The sequence below is a fragment of the Leptodactylus fuscus genome, chromosome 1, assembly GCF_031893055.1.
Source record: "Leptodactylus fuscus isolate aLepFus1 chromosome 1, aLepFus1.hap2, whole genome shotgun sequence".
NCBI lineage: Eukaryota > Metazoa > Chordata > Amphibia > Anura > Leptodactylidae > Leptodactylus > Leptodactylus fuscus.
The window spans coordinates 310,606,763-310,631,559 of NC_134265.1; the positions used below are offsets into that span (position 1 = coordinate 310,606,763).

At 41.7% G+C, this 24,797-nt stretch overlaps 1 protein-coding gene across 1 annotated transcript; it reads left to right on the plus strand.

Moving 5' to 3' along the window:
• Positions 1-1,442: 1,442 nt before the first annotated feature.
• Positions 1,443-24,797, plus strand: CENPU (centromere protein U). Its single transcript, XM_075259239.1, has 14 exons — positions 1,443-1,546; positions 3,641-3,695; positions 4,644-4,695; positions 5,622-5,772; positions 7,706-7,829; positions 8,980-9,070; positions 10,675-10,803; positions 13,154-13,223; positions 15,312-15,432; positions 16,882-16,960; positions 20,475-20,522; positions 20,696-20,757; positions 21,293-21,449; positions 24,341-24,797. Exons 2-14 carry the CDS (start codon positions 3,655-3,657, stop codon positions 24,464-24,466), a joined length of 1,251 nt encoding a protein of 416 aa, XP_075115340.1. The 5' UTR covers positions 1,443-1,546; positions 3,641-3,654; the 3' UTR covers positions 24,467-24,797.

Here is a 24,797-nt window from a genome sequence, read left to right on the forward strand (position 1 = left end):
CAGGCGGGTTAACCCCTCCCTTTCCTCTTCCTATTTAAAGCAGATAGTCACAGAGCTCTGATGCTTACCCCTATCCAGGACCAAGCTCTGCTGCTTCTGTGGCGTCCCGTTGTTCTCATTTGTGCCCTTTTGTGCTCATCTGTACTTGTATTTGTGTTTCTACACTAGTGTCATCTATACGGTACTTTTTTTTAATATATCTTAAGCAAGGCTTTAGGAAGTCCTGGTCCTTACACTGTTCAGTATCTCTCCATTCTACAAAGGTCGGGTTCACATCTGCGCTCCGGTTTCCGTCTTCGGCCAACAGAAGATGGAAACCTGGCAGACTGTGTACAGCCGTGAGCACCTATGAGCGTTTTGTGCTCTGCAGCAAAACCCCCTTTTTTTTTTTAACCGGACACAAAGTCTGATATGCAGGACTTTGTGTCCGGTTAAAAAAAACCCAAAAAACTGTTTCGTGGCGGAAAGCATAAAACGATCACCGGCGCTCACAGCCGGACACCTTTCAAATGAAAGAGTCCTGCAGCTTTCCGTCTCCTGCTCTGTTTTGTGCAGGAAACGGAAACCTGCATGAATGGAGACCGGGCGCAGATGTAAACGAGCCCTGAGGCAATTTACATACAAAAGGTAGGTGTGAAATAGCATTTCTAAAGTCAATGCAACTATGTGCTTAGTTAAAAATGACTTTTACCAATGATAGAGCCCCTTTAAAGTGAGTCTGTCACTGGTACCCAGAATGTCAAGTCATCCAAAGTGCTTGTTTTCATATTAACAAAAAAACAGAAGCCCGGAGTCACGAGAGGAAAGCACTGTCAGATTAGGGTCACTTGAATCAATCTATCTGTGGAACTGGGTGACTACGCTGAATTCTGTTGACAGACTCCCGTAAAAAATAAAATGATTGCGCAAACGTAGTAAAACATGAATACTCATATAAATGAAATTTCCTTGTAATTGTATCGACCATCAGTACAAGTTTATCGTTTTGTTTAATAGTGTAAAATTTAATGCAGAAAATGCTACTTATTACTACAACTTAAAACTCTGCAATTTCTTAGCAAACAAAGCGCTGTGTAAAACCTGCCTTACTCCCTTTTCCTGCTACCAAGGCCAGTAATGAATAGAAAGCACTTGTGGTCCTAGAACTGAGTGCAGTTATATCTGTGTCCAGGTAGCTAATGTGCCACCAACCCCTAAGGGACAAAAGAAGCTAGCCATTAATGGGTTAAAAGAGTCTGCTGCCAAGGCAACACTGATTTCATAGTGTTCATGCTGAGACTCCCTAAAGCAGTCAGACTGCCGCACTGTGTGCACACAACTAACCATCTATCCCTAACACAGCCCATATAGCCCAACGCAACACTGTAAGGACTATGAAACCGGAAGTAGTGAGACGCGGCCCTACACAGCACCGGAAGTCAGTGCTCTATTTGCGTTCCAAGCCTCTCTCTCCATTTAGCGCCCATAAGTTGTGTGATGACGTAATGAAGGCGAATGCTAGTGGTTGACGCGAAATTCAAAGTGACGCTTTAATGTATCGGGACAGGTAACCTGTGACTATCTGACATTTCTGTGGTGTGTCATGGAGGTCTGACGTGCGGGAGCGAGTCCTGTGCAAGTCATTTACTTATGTTTAATTTAGTGTACGCCACAATGAAGGGAAGGAACACCGAGGAGTATGTCTGCCGAGCTGGTGTACAACTACAAATCCCTCCACCATGTCAGGACCGAACTGTCCCGATATAACTAATACAGAGCCGCTCATAACTCCCCTTCATATTTCCATCATGGGCGCATGTTATACCAGCCCCTAACACTAGAGGGCGCACTGGTCCTAAGAATAGAATAGAAGGGAGTCTGGAAGTAAATGAGCACATACAGCAGTGTATTGTATATAGTGTATTGGGATTATGTGTATATACTTTACTGGTATATGGTGCATCAAACATTAAATATACAAAAAGTTATGGGTGTCAGAATATGGTGATTTTAAGGAAAAAAAAATGTTTATGCAAAGTTTTGGAGAGAACAGTATACATCTGTTGTATCAAATATACCATTTCGACCTTTCAGATTCTTGGGTGAAAATCTTGAAAGAAAGATATCCATAATAATATACCAATAATGCAGAGTGTGAATATGACTGTGCTCCCAAACTAATGTGCTGTCAGTGGCAGGGATCTATTACCCCATCTGTGTCACTTCTCTATAATAGATGGGTGTTAATGTGCTGCTCCTTTGGCACACGGCCCTTTCTTGTGCTAAGGATGCACCACAGTGTTTAGTTCTTGGTCACCACTTTCTGTGAATGGGGTGAAGCACAAACCAGGACAGGGGCACCTTAGCCCTACAAGCTTATTATAACTCAGGCCAGAAAACTGTCATGGGTTAGACATTAAATCTGTGCTAGTTCCTAACCAGGAATTCAGACACTCCTCGCTAGCATAGGAAACACCAGTCTTAATAAATTCCCACCCCAGTGTGCTCCTGATACAGCAGAGACCCGGCAGGTGTCATTCTTTGGAGCAACGCTGTGCCCAGAACAAGATCCATTGCCATGATAGCTAGGAGCCTATTGAAGGCCCCCAGGCTTGTCTGGCATTCATTTCCATGATAGATTATTCTATACAGCTTGTCGTACAAATGCCGGTGTTTTGCAATACATTAGCGCTGTAATGTATTGCATTATTGTTCAAGACCCCTAAGGGGTCTAATAAATATATTATGTATAAATAAAATAAATAATTAATACTTCGAAGCACTCCACTTTCCCTTGAATATGTGTAAAACTAAATAATTTACCGTGAAACATGTACACATTAGGTATCCCTGTGTCCGAAAAACACTCGGTCTACATAGTTAGAAAAATATTTTTCCCGTTTGGTGAACATTGTAGCAGGGGGAAAACAAATTAAATGTGCTGATCCACTGTTTTGTCTCTGATAAAAATTGAAATCAAAAGTGTTGGAGGCAGCAGGCATTCTCCAAAATGATATAACGAAAAAGTACACCTGGCCCTGCAAAAGAGACCCTATGTGCCCCCATGCATGGAAATATAAAAAAGTTACGGGTGTCAGAATATGGGGATTTTAAGGAAAAAAATGTTTATGCAAAGTTTTGGATTTTGGTTACGGGGTTAAAATATAAATAAAACTATATAAATTTGGTATCCCCGGAATCGTACCAAAACATAGAATACAGGTGGCATGTCACTTTGGCTGCACAGTGAACGCCGTAAAAACAAAACCCGTAAGGAAGTCACATAAATGCACTTTTTCTCCAATTCCATTCTGATTTTAAAGCATCCCAGAACATTGTACAGAATAATAAATGGTGTCATTATTAAGAACATTTTGTTCTGCAAACATTAAGCCTTTGTATGGCTCTGAGAACGGTAAAATGAAAAAGTTATGGTGTTTGGGAGGTGGGGAGTCAAAAAAGAAAATGTAAAAATGTCACCAGCATGAAGGGGTTAATAAAAGGTCACATTTACTAAATCTAGTGTGTGTTTTCTGCCACTCCCTGGAGTGTTTTACGATTTGCTTAGTTTATTTCTTTGAATTTCTTTTTTATTATTTCTAGAATTACAGTGAAGTAGTATGGATAAATAGTTATATTCTTCCAACTCTCTTCCTTCTAGGACGAAAAGCAGAAATGTCCGCCAAGAAGAACAAGTCAAAAGCTATAAACCAAGCGTAAGTTCACAGGAAAGTAATGTTATATGTTCAATGACACCATCTTCATATGTGTCAGTAAATTCTTGGATTCTGCAGGAAATAACAATGCCGAATCATCTTTTCATGCTAGTGTATATTGTCTAGTTATTCTGTTATTTCCCTTGGAAATGGATGAATAAATAACTGTGTGTCACTATTCACTTTGGCTGGCTATCTATTCATCCATTTTCAGAAAGAATAACAGGAAAACCACAATGCAGAATCATCAGAGTTGGTCATTTGGTCTGGTTTTCCTACTGTGATTGGCAAGTGTTCTGGCTCTCCTGCCTATTGCCTTTCTTTTAGCTGTGATCGGCATTTTTGGCTTCACCTCTGGTTCACATCAGTGTTTGGATTCCATCCAGGGAAGTCCGCATGAGGACCCCCCGGTCGGAATACCAAGGAAACTGCAAGCGCGGTGCAGTTAAAGCACACGGACCCCATAGACTATAATGGGGTCCGTGTGCTTCCTGTGCGCTGCCCGCACGAATCATGTGGAGAGGAAAGTAGATTGTGAACTACTTTTCTCTCCGCTTGTTCTGTGCAGAGATCTGGCGGCAAGTACACAGACCCCATTATAGTCTATGGGGTCCGTGTGTTTTTACTGCACAGCACCTGCAATTGGGTTTGTATTCTATTGGGGGGGGGGGGTACCCATGCGGACTCCCCCGGACAGAATTCAAATGCAGATGTGAACCAACCCTTAGCCTGCATATACAGCTACTTGTAGGCAAATCAGTCCATGCCCGCACAGGCTAATGTGATGGACTTCCGTTAATATCCAGTTTAGTGGTGGAGATTGATGTCATTGTTATAATATGTAGTTCTGGACCTGTAGAAATCTCTCTCTTTTGCCTGATTGTATCACATGTTGCTAGGGAACATATTAATTTTATATGTACAACCTTGATTTTTATTATTTTGTAGGACAAAGAGCCCTAAAAGACAAAATGTCAGAAACCAAGGATCTACCAGCAAAGTAAGTTGTCCCACAGTTTGCTCTTATTTTCTACCAAGATTTAAGCATGCAATATTTTTTCTTTAAAGATTTTACTTCACATCTATGAATTCTTTAATATTTATTCTCTGTTGCTGTGGGAAATCACAGTTAGTCATGCGTTTCCCTGCAGGGATAATGTCGTACTACATAGCGGCCATTTAGTTGAATGGCGGTCAATGTAATAGAACTGCTTGAGTGTGCCAGCGCTGCTTGTACAGTCTCCCTATATAACTTCCAAATTCCATAAGAGATATGGACAGGGGTTGTGTACATGACACAACTATGTTAAAAGTCACAAAAATTTCAGATTTTATACTGAAATAAGCGGAGAGAATAGTCCTTGTTGCAGGATTTTTCTCTCCACCGATTTAAGCAGAATCTGGGATGGATACAAGCTCATGCTAGTGTGAACCTAGTGTTATCTGTATAGCGCAATGTATTCTGCAGTGCCGTACGGAGTTTTTTTATCACTTACATTGGTCACTGTCCTCACTTACAGTCTAAGTTCCAAATTAATTTGTAAGTATGTTTTAGGATTCATTTGAAAGAAACCAGAGTACCTGAAGGAAGCCCAGACATATAAGAGGGGAACACACACACTCCATTTCGCTTTGGGTTCAATTTGAAGCCAGGACCTCAGTCCTGCATGGCAAGGGTTCTATCCACTGAACAATAAAGTGTTAACCAGTCACTCAGTGCAAAACTGTATGATTAAAGTGTTATCATCTCCGTCACCTCAGCAAAGAATACTTGTGGGGCAGTACAGGGCACAGTACTTGTCACAATGTAGGACATCCCTCCATGGGGAAAATCCTGTGTAGTATTTGGAATATTTAGCATCCAGCATTTGTAACAGATAACAATCAGACCTGTATTTCTATACTTTTATGACCTTTCTCTTGTAGGCACATGAAGTTCTTACTAAGGTGAATGAGTTAATGAATAAGAAAGTGAGGTCTCCCTTGCTGAAAGAAATCGCAGCCCATGCTGACATCTCCAGTATTTTAAAGGAGCCAGGAGATGCTTTGCAAGAAGATGTCGAGGAAGACTCTTTCAGTGAGTGGTCTGAATAGTTGAATTTGTTATCATGAATAGTTCTTCCACCTTGTGTGCCATTATCAAGTGACAGTGCATTGTACTTTGTGAGGCAAGTTTGGGGTGCAGTACTCATGTAGTTACAAATTACTTCTAGTAGAATGTCCCTGAGAATTACATTTGTTTTGGATGTATTTTTTGGATGTCAGATAAATGGGTATTCTCATCTCTAGCATTATAATTAAAGAGGACCTTTCATCAGATTGGGCTCAGGCAGTTCTATATACTGCTGGAAAGCTGACAGTGCGCTGAATTCAGCGCACTGCCAGCTTTCCTGATCTGTGCCCCGGGTAAATCGCTATCGGTCCCGGTACCGTAACGCTTTACAGTCAGAAGGGCGTTTCTGACACTTAGCCAGGGACGCCCTTCTGCCCAGCAGCGCCTATCGCACTGTAGAGTGTGAGCGGGGAGGAACTCCCCCCTCCCTCTGCTCACAGTGCTCGTCCATAGACGAGTGTTATCAGGAGGGGAGGGGGGAGTTCCTCCCTGCTCACACTGTACAGCGCGATAGGCGCTGCTGGGCAGAAGGGCGTCCATGGTTAAGTGTCAGAAACGCCCTTCTGACTGTAAAGCGCTACGGTACCGGGACCGATAGCGCTTTACCCGGGGCACAGATCAGGAAAGCCAACAGTGCGCTGAATTCAGCGCACTGTCAGCTTTCCAGCAGTATATAAAACTGCCTGTGCCCAATCTGATGAAAGGTCCTCTTTAACCTTGTAGCTAAAAGAGGACCTTTCACGTCCTCAGGGCACATGCGGTGTAATACACCGCTAAAAATCCAATAGTGCACTGAATTCAGCTGAATTCATCGGCTTTCCGGTTCTGTGCCCTTGCTGAAGAGCTATCAATGCCGTTACCGTAACTCTTCAGTGTCAGAAGAGCGTTTCTGTACTGACTTCCTCACTGTAACATCTATTGCGGTTTGCTGTGAGAGGGGGCGTTGCTTACTGCCCAGCGATGACGCTGAGCTGTGAGGAATGCCTCCCCTACTCCTGATAGTCCTCGTCCATAGATGAGTACTCCTCACAGTACAGTACAATAGGCGCTACTGTGAGGAAGGGGTTTTCTGACTAACTGTCAGAAATGCCCTTCTGACACTGAAGAGCTATCAGTAACGACACCGATAGCTCTTCACCAGGGCACAGAACGGGAAAGCCGATAGTGTGGTGAATTCAGCGCCATGTCGTCTTTCTAGCAGTATATTACACCACGTCCCTGAGGACGTGAAAGGTCCTCTTTAAAGAGGACCTTTCATGTCCTCATCAATGTGCGGTTTTATATACTGGGATGTGCCCCGGTGCTGGAAATATTGGTGCTGTTAATTTTGTGTTAGGTCCTCTTTAAAGTGTAACTAAAACTCATTTTACCGTTCCCCATGATGGATTCCAAGCAGAAAGTAGAGCATCAGCTTTCCATCACTCATTAGTCTCAAGATGACTGAATCAGCCATGGAATCTCCAGTAAGATCGAACTGGATGCTTATTTTTTCAAGATCCTGCTTCGATCTGCCTCGCATACAAAGGGAGACAAAATCAAAGCAGAATCTGCTGCTGATTTGGGGCAGAATCCATCGCAAAGTCATCAGCAGTTTCCACAATATGAACATAACCTAAACCCACCCACCAACTTGTCGCTGAAACCAAGAGGGCAGAGAAGGCAGGAACAACCCTTTTAATGCATTTGGTGTGGTATTAAAGGGCAGAGATCCCCTTCCTAGGCCTCCTACTGCTCTTTACCTCCTGGTCCCCCTCTACGCACGTTACACTGCCGTTCACAGCCACATCAAATTTTTATACATATATATTTTTTAAATATCTATCTTTACACTAAAATATATTTATTGTAAACATGGGCCGACACTATTGTATGCTGATTAATATGTCTTGTTTTGTAGATCCTCCTTTGCATAGTACTGCAGTCTATACTGATGATGAGCAGATCCTGCAAGCAAGTGAAAATCCTGCTGAAATCCCAGCAAAACCTCTGTCTCCTATTGCACCTGTAGTCCAGGAGGAAAAGTAGGTGACGTCTGTAATAGGGTCATTGGACACGTCGATTCACTTGATGCTAAACACTCAGACAATGCCAAAGAATTTCAGTTTGATTTTAGGTGGCTGTGCTCATCTGTGCTATTGTTATTAGCTGTATATAAGCTTTTGATCTCAAGTAAGGTTTCTGGGGATGATTTTAAACATAAAGGATAATGGGACAGAGATTTGCGGATCTCTTGGTCACTAGTAGAGATGGGTGAACTTCTAAAGATTTGTTTTGTCTCTGGTTCAGACAAAGCAAACCTCCTGTTCGGTTTGGTCTGTATTTGTTCATATTGAACCAGAAGTGAAATTCAGACCACAATTTCCCAAGCATATTACTTTGATAGTCCTTTTCTTCTCCGCCTTTTCACGTCGCGGAGAAGAAGACAGAGGCAGTCGCTGGAGAGTTTTCAGGCAGCACTGGGAACACCCCCACTGCTGTGAGAAAACTCATTTACATAAGGAAAAAAAGAAGATATTTCTAAGGAACGGCGGCCCAGATCAGAATAATAAAGGTAAGAGAAGAATAGGCTTTCTTAAGGCTATTTCTATGTGTATTCAGTTTAAAAAGGTGATAGAATCCTTTTAATCCACTTAAAAAAGTGGTTACCCACAGACCCCATAAACAGTAATGGGGTCTGCCCGGTTTCTGCCCGAAAAGGGTGAAAAATGTGAAGAGAAAAGCACATTTTTTCCAGCGGAATGGGTAACGGAATCCCCCAGCAAAGAGCAGGTGCAGGTGTGAACCGAGCCTGACTTTGTTAAAACGTCGCAGTTGATGAATCTGGTATACAGATAACTGCACAGGCTAACAGGAATACCTAGCAATGTTTCAAAAGGTGGTCAGTGGTAGAAAAATGCAAAAAAAACCACATAATTTCACAAATCGCCCAGTAATACTCGTTTTGTCATTTTACTGTTGTTTTTCTTGTTTTTGTTTTTTTTATCATTGTTTTCAATGGGCGTAAAAGTCTGCATATGAATCTGTAAAGGCAATTTTAGGAGCATTCTCTGCTATGCTAAACTTGTATATTATAGATTTCTTGTCCTTAGTTATTTATAGAGGTAAGTGTGGTCTTGTATGTTGTATTGATTTGTATGTCATTTTATATTATTCACTCCCTTTATTTTTTAGTATGAACCCAAAGCACAGGGAATTGAAGAGCAAACCTGCAGCCAATAGAGAAGATACGGCTCACAGACCTGCTGATGCCAAACCAAAGAGGGTGTGTCAATCTTGTTAACGTTACTTCATTTCTTACGTTTTCTTGTTTTGTATGATATTTTTTTGTTGTTTTCAAATGTCCAGCTCATGTAATATTAAATACCATAATTAATTTAAAAAAAATGGATAGTTACCCATTTCCCTGGGGTGGTCGTGTGACCGCCCCATGGGCATTTTCTGATTATCCAGTGATGATCCATTTCCAGAAACTGATCATCACTACTACTCCACCCCATTATACTTACCCTCCATGCTTTCTCTGGCGAAACGGCTCCACCTCCTGTACTGATTCTGTCTGTGTGCGCTCTTCCCCAAGTGCTGCTCTGTGCATTGCTGCCGATGATTCACCTCTACTGCGCATCCACATATGTGTAGTAGAGGTGGATCATTGCTCCAGAGAAAAGAGCAGCAATTGAGAAGAGCATGCACAAACATATCAGGAGGAGGAGCTGTCTTAACCGATGAAGCTTGGAGTGTAAGTATAGACCATGGGTCAGGGGTTGGGCTGCGTAGGTAGGGAAGGGCGGGATAGCTAGAGAGACAGAAAGGGGGTGTATGGGGGGGGAGGTAAGAGGGTTAGTGAGGAAGTTACAAAGCTGGCAGCTGAAGCATGTAAACAAATGCAGGAGATACCAGGAGCTCCCATAGATAACCTGAAAGCATCAAAAAGTATATGAGTGTGTTTATTATCCCATTAATAGCACTAACAGACATAAAAAAAATGCCCAGAAAACCCCTTTAAGCAGTTACAGTGTGTTGCTGTAAATTTGTTCAACTACACTATCTAGTTTTCCAGCAGTTCCAAATTTTGTCCTGAAGCTGCAAGATCTCATACAACTACAAGTGAAAGTCAACAGTGCTGGCGAGCCGGTGGAAATCTGAACACTGGCCGAATTTTGGACATGTCTGCTATATAGGAATAACTAGTAATAAGACTCATTCATTAGAAAGCACTATAGGGCATTGATTTAGACCATTATGGATGAGATAAAAATGCATGACATTAGATTGCCAGCGGAATCTTTCCGAACCACCATACACATTCTCACATATCTGTACTGAATATGTATGTGTCCTGAATTGGGAGAGGGAAGGAAGCCACTCCCAAGCACCTCTGGCAACAGCTTATCTCCCCAAGAACAAAAGAATTGGGCATGTTCAAATCCAAAAACCTGATCCTTATGTGTCCCTCAAAAGAATTGGGTGGCCCCATACTCCCATGAATTAGTTGACTGGTCTCCTGAAATGGTCAGTCTAAAGTGTATGTGCAACTTAATGCTGTTATTTTTGTTTCTTCTTACTCCTTTGCAGAATAAATTCCCTTAGACAAGATGAAGGTAAAAAAAATATATATATAGTGCACTAACCAGGATTACTTAGTTCCAGTTCATATATTCCCTCCTAGTTAGCGATGTTTAGGAGTAAAATGACTACTGTCCCATCCATGCAGCATATGCAGAAACATAGACATGTTGTTTAGACACAGGTAAAATCCACTTTCATATAGACAGGCATGTAACAGTGAGATTTGCATGTGGCTGGATTCTAGTTTGGTTGTCACACTACTTTTCTGCTTCTCAAACATGTTTAAAAATGTTTCTTTAGACTCCACAAAAGAAAGCACCACAAGTGCAAGAACCAGGGTCTTCTAAGAAGCGGGCATCTCCTCGAAATCTCGCTGAAGTAGCTTCACCCAAAAAGCAAACTCCGAATACTACCCCAAATAGAAATGTGGTGAGTAGTCCTTCTGATTGGATAGACACATTCTTTGCTGTCTTGTAGGGTTTTGGGGAGATATTAAGTAATTATGATGCTAGTCTCACAGATTACTTATTACTGATATAGTCTGCTTTTGTAAAAAGCCCAGAGAATGAAGGATAGTTTAGATTCAACTTTAGATTCTGTCTTCTGATAAAACATGTTAGAAGACAGTGTCAGTAGAGGAGAAACCCTGCTGAGACTGTCACTAGAACAAGGAAGCTGCATCTATCTCATCTCTTAACTTGGGTATTCACAGAAGCTGTATCATTAAAGCAGTGAATCTTTATTTAACCACTTCCGGACCGCCCATAGACTATATACGTCCGGGAAGTGGTTGCCTAGTTCTGCCAGGACATACCTGTACGTCCAAGTCCGAATACAGCAGCTGCACGGAGATCGTGTAGCTGCTTTCACTAGAAGCCGGCTGTAACTTCAGCCAGAGCTCCCAGATAGATAGCAGGGCAGATTTATTACCTCCTCTGCTATCTCGATCGCTGTGTATACAGCACTCAATGAGCGCTGTATACACGGCTATGGACGCTGCCATAAATCAGCTGCCCTCTGACCCGGCAGACACGTGATCTGCCGGGAGCAGTGTCCTGCCAGAGCTGCTGGGTCCTACAGGACCCAGATCAGCTCTGTATACTGTGTATACAGTGTGCAGGAGTCTGTATTTCTCCTGTAACTGAGGTTAAATGTACCAGCCCCAGTTATAGGAGAAATCAGCCTCAAGTACAAAAAAAAAAAAGTGTTCAGATGTCCCCAAAGGTCTCTTATCACCTTATGGGGACACAATCTGGGAAAAAAAATAAAATAAAAATATAATAAAAAAGTATTAAAAAAATGTAAATAAAATAATAATAAAAAATAAATAAATAATATGCTAATAAAACGCCGTTATTAAAGGTTATAGCTCCACCCCCGATGACACCATACAAAATAAAAATTACCGTAACGGAGAGGAAAAACTATATTATAAAGTTTTTCAGTGACACTTTGTGTTATTAACTTTAAAAAAAATTATAAATTGAAAACCAGACACAATTTCCCTCCTATTTTGTTTATATTTTCCTGGATATAAAAAAATTAAAGCACATTTGAAAATAAAAATAACATAACAATAAAGCCCTATGTGTCCCCGAAAAAAGACGCAAAAATTAGTTGACTAAGACATACGAGAAAAATTTTACAGACCTCAAAACTGCACATACAAAATAAACCTAAAATGTGTCTGGTCCTGGACCACAAATTGGCCCGGTGCTGAAGTGGTTAAGTGGTTGGTGGATATCTGTGTCCATAAACATTCAGTGGCTGCCTATCATTTGCTGACTGCTGTTCACTTCTGCATACACATTTATGCTCGGTTCAGCCAAATGTGTATGTTTGTTAATAGGGAGAGAGGAGTAAGTCATTGCCAGACACCTTGGAGAACATACCTGATCTTTCTTTTCCTCATTAGAGTTCCAAGGTCTTTGTACGCAAAAGAGAGGCATCTGGCTATTGAAATCATCAGGTGCCGACAATTTTGCTCTAATGTTTAGAGGACTTTAATAGACGGGACATCCACAAATATAGTATGAGATATCTGTACAAAGATGCACTTTTACTTTAACACTAGGTAGTATTTACAAAAGTGGATTTTACAGGTGCAGAACATGCAAAATGAAACTTGAGTATTGAAAGAGTCCTGTTAAAGTTCTATCATTACACCAGTAAGCTGGTGTTAGTGGCCATTTTCTTGTGGCCCGGGCATGCGCAGTCGGCTCTGCCTGAGGGCTAGAAGATTGAAAGCCAGGAAGGAAGAAGACACAGGGAGAAGGTGTTCCAGAAGAAGATAGCGTAATCGCTGGAGAGTTTTCTCGCAGTATTGGGGACGCCCCCACTGCTGTTTGAGTGCTGGGGACCACCCCCAGTGCTGCGAGAGAACTCATTTGCATACCAAAGAAAACCCGAATTTCTACCGAACGGCGTCATGGAGAAGACATCTAAAGGTAAGAGAAGAATAGCCTTTCTTAAGGCTATTCCTACGTGTTCGGGAGAAAAAAAGGGTATCCAATGATAGAATCCCTTTAACATGGAAATGTCAAACTTTGCTACATCTGTACAGCATCTTAATGTATACCTACCATTGCTTCAGATCATGATGGTAAAACTTATGAATGAAGATCATCCTATATCTTCAGCTCAGAGCTTGATTTAGAAGCATCAGATTTCTGCAGCGTTGCTTCAACACTTCAGGCATCTGCAGAATAAGATGGAACTCTGAGAAAATTGATTCACTGGTTGACTTATTCCTAATAATCGATGTGCTAATGTGTTCCAGGTGTCTGCCAAGAAGAAAAAGACTCAAGGAAAAGACGAGAATACCCCTAGTAAAAAGAAATCTAGAAAAGGTAAATAGAATATTTTCTTCATCTGAAGAGATCTAGGTTACAAATAATCACATATTGTTCCGAGGGCATAAGTGACATTTTTTTAAACAGTTTGGTTCACAGTATGCTTCTGTTTTAAATTTGTATTCCCATATCACACATTTATGGCATATCTACAGGATATGCCGTATATGTGTGATTGATGCAGGACTAGGGTGGATTCACTCTACCTCTGGATATCCGTTATGATGGTGTCTGTTAAAAAAAACAAAAAAAACAGATGCTATCATAACAGACATTAACGGGCACTAACTGATGTTAATGTGACACAAGATAAAATCCCATTGAAATGATTAGTGATTTTAACGGATTAGTGACAGTTCAGCTAGTGAACGGTGCTAAAAATCTTGTAATGGACTATAGCAACGGACACTACTGACTGTCCCCAACGGTAGTGTAAATGACCCCTGAGGGCTAGTTCACACAGATATTTTTGCCAGCGGATTTTGACGCGGAATCTGCCTCAAAATCCGCTGCCAAAAACTGCTCCGAGCCGTTCATTTAGTCTCTAATTTAAAATCATTAAGCAATGTAGATATCTGTATTCTAAATTGAAATCTAAGGGTAGGTTCACACACAACCCCCCTCCCCCATCCCACATACAAAAAAAAAATGAATTCCTAACATAAGAGATGGTTAATGGACATTAACTGATGTTAATGTGTCCTTTTTTTAACTGATCCCTTCTTATACAGTCCTTTTTTAGGGAATGGGGGTTCTGCTTTCTCATCATGTGCATTTATCATAAGTCTGTTGTTTTGAATGGAGCCAAAAGTCCTGCACCCTGCATTATTTCTCCTAACATAATGGACGCTAACATACAGCAGAACAAATCCCATTGAAATTTTTGACGGATCTGATTTTCTGACTGATGTTAACAATAGACACTAACAACGGTAGTGTGAATACTGCCTAAGAAACATAAAAAAGAAAAATTAATTAGAGGAGGGGCACTTCTGTAGACAGTATAGCATAGAAAAGTGAATGTGTGTATTAACTATCTACATGCTCACCTTGGAGCACTAATCACACATTTAGACTACCATGACATCCATGCACTAAATCAGTGGTCCCCAAACTTTTTTCCACCAGGGACCAGTTTCAGCAAGACAATTTTTCTATGGCCCGGTGGGCGCAGGAAGGGGTGTGGTTGGGGGCGGGGTTAAGCATGGGGGTGTAGATTAGAATCATGTACATATGAAAACACAAGAGAAAGTTCAAACTTACAGACACTGCAGGTTATGAAGATGGCTACTGATGACAGGTGTCTCTCCTAATGCTGCTATTAACTTCACTACAGCTACATTACACGTCAAAGGGACAAGTGACGTGTAATGTAGTTGCCCAAAGTTTTGTAGGTGAGTGCGGGGTGGAGCCAAGACCCGCTGCATGTCCTGCATAGTACTAGAATCCCGGACATACAGCGGGTCCCGGCTCAACCCCGCACTTTGCTCACTTTATCCTGATGAGCAACAACCAGTGTTGTGTTGTGGAGCCGGCTGGCGGGTCCTGGCTCAACCCCAGGCACTCGCGGCTGGTACGCAGACCAGTGGAACATGCCCCGTGGCCTTGTACTGGTCCGTGGACCGGCTTTTGGAGACCCCTGGACTATAGAACTACAGAGAAAGTACATTTATCACTTCACCTATGCTGTGGAGAGGACAGATACACTCCTTGTGGGAGTCTGTTAGTTAACAGATTGAAAAAAAGAAACAACAGGATGAGAACTATATTACACTTCCTTTATACAAAAAAAAAGTTAAAGGTAGGACTGTGGAGTCCAAGCCAGGACGGAGCTAGAAAAAATCTTACCGATCCCAGCTTCAAAGTTTTTTTTTTATTTTTAATCCTATTATACAATGATTAATATTGTATTATTACTTAGATATTCAGTATAGTTTGTTACATAATTACTTCCATAGGATTTCAATCACTGGCCTTTTAATGAATTAGAGGATCTTTACTGCTTGTGACTGACCCTGGCTGCCAGTACAGCAGCCTAAACTATTATGCCAGCTATTGATTTGTTTTATGGTTACAATATTTTAGATAAGACAGGAACAGCCCCAACAGACATCCAGAGCCCAGAAAATATTCCCAAGTCTGTCAGTACTGTGAATGAACTAGATGTTGTCCTCTTTGACTGTGGAAAACTTATCGAGCAGTACAGGTAGGTTTCATATACAGTGATGAAATGAACAGTGACAATGGCTTTCTTGATGGCTGCTCCTCTCTAAGAAAAGAGAGCACAGAATGTTGGCTAAAGTGTTTAACCAGTAAATCCCATCTGTGATCTTTAGCCAGTGGCTTTTCTTATTGTCCAGAAAGGGCAAATCGCAGCAAGTTCTATTAGCTAGAGCCTTTAAATGCGTCTTGGGAATTCTAGTTGGAGAGACTGTTTAGGGAACACTTCTACTCCTATACCCGTACGTTTTCCAAAAGTAGTCAACTGACACATTGCAAAAAGGCCCCTCCTTCAAGAATTCATGCTCTGTACAGTTCATATATACAAGTAATGTCTGTGTGTACATACGTATATTGTCACGTACTCACTAGAACTAAAGAGACAAGAAATCTCTGGTTAGGGTGTTGGTGAACAGCCAAGCCAAATAGTCAGCAAATGTCCTGATCTGGAGCAGTGGGGGATTAAATGTGCAAGTGTTTTTCTTCTCACCCCTTTATTAGATCCCCATAAACATGGCATTAAAGGGATTCTACCATTAAACTACTTTTTTTTCTAATGAACACGTCGGAATAGCCTTAAGAAAGGCTATTCGCCTCCTACCTTTAGACGTGGTCTCCCCCGCGCCGTTCCGAAGAAATACTGGTTTTAACCGGTATGCAAATGAGCTCTCCGCAGCAATGAGGGCAGACCCCAGCGCTGAAACACCGATGAGCGCGTCCCCATTGTTGCCCAGAGCTCTTTCCTGCGCCGCCTGCTTCTTCTGCAGCAACTCCGCCTCTTCTGGCTTCTCTTGCTCTTGTAGTTCTATACGGCCGGCAGCCATTTTTGTGCAGCCGCTCTTGCAGTTCAATACAGGAGCCGGCCGGCGGCCATTTTGGGGTGGCCTCTCTATGCTCCTGTATAGAACTACAAGAGCAAGAGAAGCCAGAAGAGGCGGAGTTGCTGCAGAAGAAGGAGGCGGCGCAGGAAAGAGCTCTGGGCAGCAATGGGCACGCGCTCATCGGTGTTTCAGCGCTGGGGCCCGCCCTCATTGCTGCGGAGAGCTCATTTGCATACCGGTTAAAACCGGTATTTCTACGGAACGGCACGGCGGAGACCACATCTAAAGGTAGGAGACGAATAGCCTTTCTTAAGGCTATTCTGACGTGTTCATTAGAAAAAAAGGTAGTTTAATGGTAGAATCCCTTTAAAGTAATAGGTCATAAAAGCAGTTATAACATGACGAAAAGGTCATGTATTCCTTACAGGCTTAGGGACGATAGTAGGAGGCGGTAATATTTTTTCCCCAATCTTGCCGATTTAATCAGTCCCTTACACGGGACAGGGAGTACAAATTTTCATGCATTTACGTAATGTATTACATTTCCATCCTGGTGTAATTTAAAAAATGTTTTTTTATAATACAAAAGCAGTTTTTGTTTGTTTTTTTTGTAGGGAAAATGTTGAAACCGATGCTTGTAAAAGAGCAATTGATGTGTTTTCTCATAGTTTTAAAGAACAATTAACTACAACAGTAAGTATTTGGTATACATGTATCTGACCAGTTGTATAGGTGGACGTAGCGGATCCATAAGCATTGTGTTTCCAGTAAATTCTTATTCTCAGTAGGTTCACAATAAATCACATGTAACCCAAAGAATCTGCGGAAGATTTCTGGCAATGGATTCAGGCACAGATTATCCCCATTGTAAATCAGTGGAACTAATCTGTGGCTTTTTCATGCAGAATCTATAGCGGATATAAAATTTGGAAGCAGGTTCATAAATCTGCACTGTTTTGTTTTTATGTGAATGGGGTAAAAAAAACTACCCCATTTACTTTCAGTAGTGGTGGAATATCAGCAGGTTGTTTCAGAATTTAGGTGCAGAATCCTAAATTGCGAAAAACCCTCCTGAAAATTGTCAACGGTAGTGTGAACCATGCCTTACACTGCAGGGACTGGCAGCAGTGTCATTGATCAGAAACCACTCTGCGCACTGTTCTGAACTCCTTAGATGCCACAGATCTATTTATTTTCAGTTTTGTTTTGGTGCCAAGTTTCCAGGAGCTTCGAAGGCTCCCCTGTCTTCCAGTGCCATGTTAGTATTGAGCCCTGCCTGTGGTAGTAACATAGTGGTTCATCCATAGATTGCAATGCCAAAGTATAAACCAACATAGCGACACCGCTGTATGAAAATTCCACCACACACCTAAATCAGATACTACTAAAATGTGTGTATGGCTACAATGTCTGTGCAGCAAAAAGAACAAACACAGATAAAATCACTTAGAAAGTCTGGCCCTGCCATATCTGTTGTGTTGTCCCCTCAATATAAGGCATATTCAGGGGCAACACGGTGGCTCAGTGGTTAGCACTGCAACCTTGTAGCGCTGGAGTCCTAAATCATCTTATAGAGATCTACCCATATATAACTAGTAAAGGGATTGGGATCAAAACACCCACGTATATTGCCCAATGGTTTCCTCGAGGATCCTAGTGGAAAAAGAAACCGCTGTTTCACTGCACGCTATGGCTGGTGTCTCCATACTTGTGTCATACTGCACCTCCTACCTATTACCTCCTAGCTAGACGTAGCTGTAGTCACACTTTCACACTCAATCCAATATATTTTGATACCTACTAGTGCTGTATATACTATATCCAACATATCCTTGATTAAATAGTACTTATAAAACTAAAATAGTTCTAAACCAACATAAAACATTACATTGCCCAAAAGGTCAGGCCTCCCAATGCCGCCAGTTCTCTAGAGGAGTGCATTGTGTGGTTTGTGAAATCTGGATATTCATTTTTGTTCATATTTTTCTTTATACCAGCTTTTTTGAGATTTGCAAAGCTAATGCTAGTGAATATTCTAAAGGGATTTTTGTCTCTCCTTGATTTTGCCTGTGTTCTTGTCCCACAAGAATTCACCTGTTATTTGGTTATGCATTGTTGTAGTGCTGTCATGTGTCTGTGGGCATTACTTTGAGGGGGGGGGGGGGGGATATAACCAGGATATGCAACTACATTAAAGGGATTCTATCTTTGGCTCACTGAAACAGATAGGGTGTCAGCCCTTCTAAATAAGGCACAGACAGGAGTAATCTGATCTCCCAAGGGTAACTAATATAATATAAAGCTTCACTTTTATTGATAAACCAAATAAAAAAAGTGTTGAAATTAAACCAAAAAAGGGTAAAAACCACAACGGTCAGTTACTGAACCTCTGTTTGTACGGCAACTTAGAAGACCAGGGGCTAGGGAAGGGGATATAGCATATTCTTTACCCTATCAACTCAATACCCTAATCTCCCTGGTAAACTCGCAAAGGAGTTGTGGATAAACACTGAGCGGTTTTAACAGATCATACCTGACGTAAAACAATTCTGTTGGAGCAATAGTGAAACACCCCTCTCTGAGGCTACTGGCCTAAGAGGCAGGGGAAACAGCTAATTGCTCCTATATGCCAGTAGGACAACCACACAGTGTATTCCATACAACTTCCACTAAAACTCAATTCAAACATCCCTACGCGTTTCATCAAAAAGGAAAATCCTCAGGGGCTCACGATATTATTGTAGTGAAAACTGCAAGGTTTACAAAATGGTCAAGCTGCTACAGTCATATTAGAGGGTAGCGGTAAGGCGTCTGACCGCCGGCAGGACCGCTCTATTGTCAGCGTTTCACCTACTGTTAGGCTTCCTCAGGAGACATCAAGTGATAAAGACATGCCTGGAAGAACATCTAGGGAGGAGGAGGGGCATGAGCAAAGGTATGATGTGAGGAGTGCTCGGAACACCCTGGGTGCTTGGTGGGCTCATTTACACAAAGTAATTAACCAGGATTACAACGGAACAGTAGGGAGAATCGAAAAAATTAAGGTAGTAGGAATGTATTTGTCTCAAAACCTCTGACACCAATGATAGAGTCCCTTTAAAATGGTTCTCCAGGTTTTGTTTTGTTTTGTTTTTTTATGGCGTCCAGGGATGATGTAAAATTTAAAAACAAACCCACCTCTTGTCCCTGGTGCACCCGTGTCAATCAGTAAACTCTGCAACCTAAGGAATGAAACCGGGATGTTGCTCACATCACCTGTGACGTCCCGTGTCCTTTCCTTAGGCTGTGATTGGCCTCAGCGGTCAGGTGTGGCAAGGTCTTCTACCAGAACAAAACCACAGGAGCAGCCGGACCGGACTGTTTGTGGTTGGCAGTGATCCGCGTGTCGGCTCTGCTACATCTGTGCATATGCGCAGCAGCCCCAGCTGTATGCACATCTGTATGGAAATCAGAGCAAGCTGTGGTACCACGCTGCCTCAGCTACATCAGGCAATTCTGCGTTAGATGCGGCTGAATAGCTGCTGGTAAAATTTGACACAGTTTGCCCTCCCCCCCAGCACAGTCCGAAGACCACATACCCCTGTGTTACGCACACAAACTGCTAATGCGCTGTCTCAGCTCTGCTACATCTGCTTATTTAGAATACAGGCTTGTGTTGTGTGAGAGTGTCTCAGCAGCTTCTGTGTTAGACACGGCTGAACGGATGTTGCTGAAATGTACAATAGTTCTCCCCCCTTCCCCATCTGAAGCAGAACAACAGATTCCCCGTCCTACTTACTACAACTCTACAGCCGATATACTCCTCTTGTCCAGACACAGCCTGTATGTTCTGTAATCTCCTGATCCTCTATGAGACTCCATTGTCTTCAGCTTTCACACTATCCGGCTCCCTCCTGTTTAGCTCCGCCCACCACATAGCGGGATCCTATGGGACGCCTGAAGGGCCTGTGATGTCATCAAAGGTCCTCAAATGTAGTGTGTGTAAATTCGTGCTTAACAGTCATGTATTGATGTCATTTACTGGGATAAAAAGTACCATATATTTTAATCGGGTTACTATCTATCTATGTGCCAAATCCGTTTCAGCCGTTTTAGAGTGATTGACTAACAAACACACAAACTTTCACATTTATATTATTTTCATTATATTATTACTTTCACATTATATTAGTAGGATAATATATATGTAAACCCTGTATTTCCACAGATATTAGACCAACGTAAACTAAAAGATGTTAAAAGAAAGAATGCTAAGGTAAGCGTATATCTCTCTCATGTACTGTTGCCATTGCACAACCATAGATATTTATTATAAAACTAGCCTCTGGCCACCACTTCGTCTGCATGTTGTTGTCTACTGATGCAAACCCAAGGACAACTCAGATCATTTCAGTACTTCTGTTTCAATAAGGGTTTCTTATATTTCAGATGCTGTTAGAGATTGGAAGAAAAAGACGACGGTTAATTGAAGTGAAAGGAGAAATTATAGTGTAAGTCATTTTATTTACTGTATTGAAAGCTGTGTACTTACTGGTTTTATGGGGATTGTAAAACCTCTGCATCAAAACTGGGAGAAAAAAATTCCCTTTGAACGTGCCCTAAAATGTATAGCCAGTTTTATACTGAAGGACAATAGAGCAGATTTATCAATGTTGTGTTATTGAAAATTGTAAGTTGGACCACTCGCCATTCATTAATCCCCTAAACTATTTCCAAGGCATACAATATAGTTACATGGAGTGCCACTTACTTTCACTACCGGCCCATAAATAGACTAAGCATTGTTTTATTTCTGTATCAGATTGATTGACGGTACACTTTATAGAGGACAGATACTAGCACATTAGATGGATATCAGATTTTCACTGTAAAAAAAAATTCTATACAGTATATATATTTTGCGATATGGTTAAGCCTACATATACATTTGAATAAATTGAATAATGTGGGGCATTTTGTGTTCAAGAAAGAAACAGCCTTTTATTTCATACAAATAAGATGTAGTATTGTCTGGTCTGACTCTAGGAAACAGCATAAATTGGATCAGCTACAGAAGGAATGTTCAGAGCTGGAGAAAAGACAAGATTCACTGAAGAGCACAAGGGTTTTCCTTGACGGTCTTGCACAACTGAAGGACAATTACATGAAATTTAAAGCTAAAAATCCCAACATTAAGGAAACTGTGAGTATTTTTCAAGAATTTATTGAATTGCCATGTTATGCCCATTAAAAATTCACCATCACTGGATCCATGTACACAAAAGCAGATGGAAGAAGTCCATACACAGGGTCCGTCACTCACACTCCTGTTCATTTTTATAGAGAGCAGTTGTGTGGGCTTTTATTGGCATCACTGCAGTTCTCAGAAGTCCAACTCCAACTTTCATATTGATAACTCTTAGAAGTTGTTATTATTATTATTAACTTTTTATAGCGCCAATATATTCCGCAGCACCTTACAAAGCAGAGGGTAGATGAACATACAGTATTTCACAATGTTACAAAGAATTAACATATCAAGCAATAGGAATGAGAGCCCTGCTTGCGAGACCTTACAATTTATGAAGAAATAGGAAGAGGTAAGAGAGCTTGTCAGGTACAATGCTCCAGCTAACTTCTAATCAATAAGATGATATAACTGTATGAGCCCATCACCAGCCTGTATCTGTGATGTTACAGATACTAAGTGCATGGTGTGCAGGGTAACGGTAATCTCTAGATTGAGGAGTCAGGTTCTATAGAGTAGGAAGGATAGCTTTGGATATGGACTGTAATCTGTGCAGTGTAGAGCAGTTTGATCAGGTTGTGTGATAAGCCTGTCTAATCTGATGTGACTTCAGGACATGTTTGGAGCTGGCATAGTTGGCTATTAAAGGGGCTTTATCATTGGGAAAAGTCATTTTTAAATAAACACATACTTGCATAGCCTTTAACTAAGCACATACTTGAAAAGCCTCTGTGCTCTACAGCTAACAATCCACCTTTAAAGAGGACCTTTCACCATATCTGGGCACATGCAGTGTTATATACTGCCAGAAAGCTGACAGTGCGCTGAATTCAGCGCACTGTCGGCTTTCCCGATCCGTGCCCGGTGTAAAGCGCTATCGGTCCCGGTACCGTAGCGCTTTACAGTCAGAAGGGCGTTTCTGACCATTAGCCAGGAACGTCCTTCTGCCTCGCGGCGCCAATCGCGCTGTGCTGTGGAGCCGGGAGGAACGCCCCCTCCCTCTCCTGATAATGCTCGTCTACGGACAAGCTGTGTGAGCAGAGGGAGGGGGCGTTCCTCCCGGCTCCACAGCACAGCGCGATTGGCGCCGCGAGGCAGAAGGACGTTCCTGGCTAATGGTCAGAAACGCCCTTCTGACCATAGAAGAGCTACGGTACCGGGCCGTAAGCTCTTCACACCGGGCACAGATCGGGAAAGCCGACAGTGCGCTGAATTCAGCGCACTGTCAGCTTTCTGGCAGTATATAACACTGCCTGTGCCCAAAAGTGGTGAAAGGTCCTCTTTAATGTGCAGGCGTGAGAGCTACACGGTAGAGGTGGATTATTGGCTGCAGAACAGCGTTGGGACTACAGAGTGCGCTGGCGATCAGAAAATAGGGAGGAGCAGTCCTGCAGGAAGGACCCTGGAAGGAAGATAGGGAAGTTTGATGGAGTGGATGGGGGAGGAGAGTATGTAGTAGTGATGTTCCGTTTCTAGAAACAGGAAAATGGATTGTCAATGGATAAGCAGCAAATGTCCCTGGGGCGGTCATATGATATGGGTAAATATACATTTTTGATAAATTATGTTATTTAGAAAGTAGGCGGGGAGAGGGTCTTTAGATTAGTGTAGGGATTCGTTTTTATCCTGGACAACCCCTTTAAATATCCAGGTATTTATACTTCTACTAGAGTTGGAGATTTTGAGCGACCTAATGTGGATCCTCTAATGAGTCGGATCCATCTCAAAATGGCAGCATGGTGTAACTTTAGTGTTATTGGCCTGCTATCTCTAGTAAAAGATATTTATGCCACAGACTCTTTATATCCTACATTACTCCCCTTTTTGGCTCATGATGTGCATATTTCATAAATTTAATGGCAACTTTAGGGATCTTGTTTGGAAAGATGGTATCCCATGGATCAGCTTGGAAACATTACAGCGACTCAAAACGGATGGCGGCTTAGCTGTCCCCAATCCCTTCTACTACCTTTCCTCTCAATTATAACAAAGGTTGGGGAGATTTGACACTTGATACAGTGACAGAAGGGATGAGGCGTGTTCTGGGTGCTGAACACCTACGAGAAGCCTTGGAAGCAGAGATATTGAGAGCCCTTGGTGTTACCTTACTTTTGGGCTTATTTATAAAGTGTGCAAAAAAAAACAAAAAAAAAACAAGTAAAGTGTTAGACCTACAGGGGTATATGGACTATACACAGCTACAAGAATGCTGTTTATTTGCTTTTCTCTAAAAGAGAAAGGTTATGAAAGATTCTCGTGGACCTGATATGAATCTTTATTTCTAAGCTTCTGGGCCGACTGCTCTAATGATATCATAGACCTCTATGGGTTTACCTCTGGGCTCTAAATTCTGGAACCATTCCAATGCCTGGACAGAATGGATGGGCCACTGTGGGATGAGTGGGGGAGGGAGGTATAGTGTTCTGTATTTTTTTTTTTTCTTTTACTGTTAAGGCATTTATGACAAACATTTAAAGGATGTTCCAAAATTGTCTGATAGGTACAGGTCCAAGAGGCAGGACCCATATCCATCTCCAGAATGGAGGTAACCCCACCACCACCCTCCTTGTATTGACTAATACAAATGCCACAGTGAATGGAGAGGAGGCTGCGTATGCACAGCTCACATTCACTTATATGGGTGTCATGAGTACAGAAAAGTATACTTGCAGTAGACCTGCTTTATATATAGGAATGTCATCTATACATATATATGTTGCTTTTCTTACTCTAAAATATATATATATATATATATATATATATATATATATATATATATATATATATATATAACTTTCTGACTGTACTATGTTGTCGTTTATGTGTTTGGTAAACTATTTTTTCAGTATGGGATGTCCAGTCTCCCAGCATTGTGCCTGGAGGCAGAAAACGTTATGAGAGCCGAGCAGCATTTTCATATCCTGAACAGAGAGCTGGAGACTTTCATCGACAGAAAGAAAGGCGATAGCTAGAGAGTTGCCTTCGCCCCACACCATGTTGACTGACTAGATCTAGTCATGTTAAATTACTTTTCCATTTTTTCCTGAATGTTCATCTCTTTCTATACATCTAAAACATATCCTGCAATACCTGCTATATAAGGTAGGTAGGTTGGCCGGTTACTGGTAATACATCAATTATAGCAGACTTGTAGACTCTGGCACTAGAGGGAATATATTGTCACTAATGTGCATAATTTGGCTATAGCTTAGTGTTTGGGACCTTATATTTCACGGAATCTCATTGCACAAAAAATATAAACCATGAATACAAAGTAACATTGTCAGCATAATGGTGCCTGTA

Excerpts from the sequence above, each read along its gene's own strand:
- CENPU (XM_075259239.1), top strand. The coding sequence starts at position 3,655 with ATGTCCGCCAAGAAGAACAAGTCAAAAGCTATAAACCAAGC. Across the intron at positions 5,773-7,705 it reads TGTCGAGGAAGACTCTTTCA|ATCCTCCTTTGCATAGTACT; the intron begins GTGAGTGGTCTG and ends CTTGTTTTGTAG. Across the intron at positions 15,433-16,881 it reads AAACTTATCGAGCAGTACAG|GGAAAATGTTGAAACCGATG; the intron begins GTAGGTTTCATA and ends TTTTTTTTGTAG.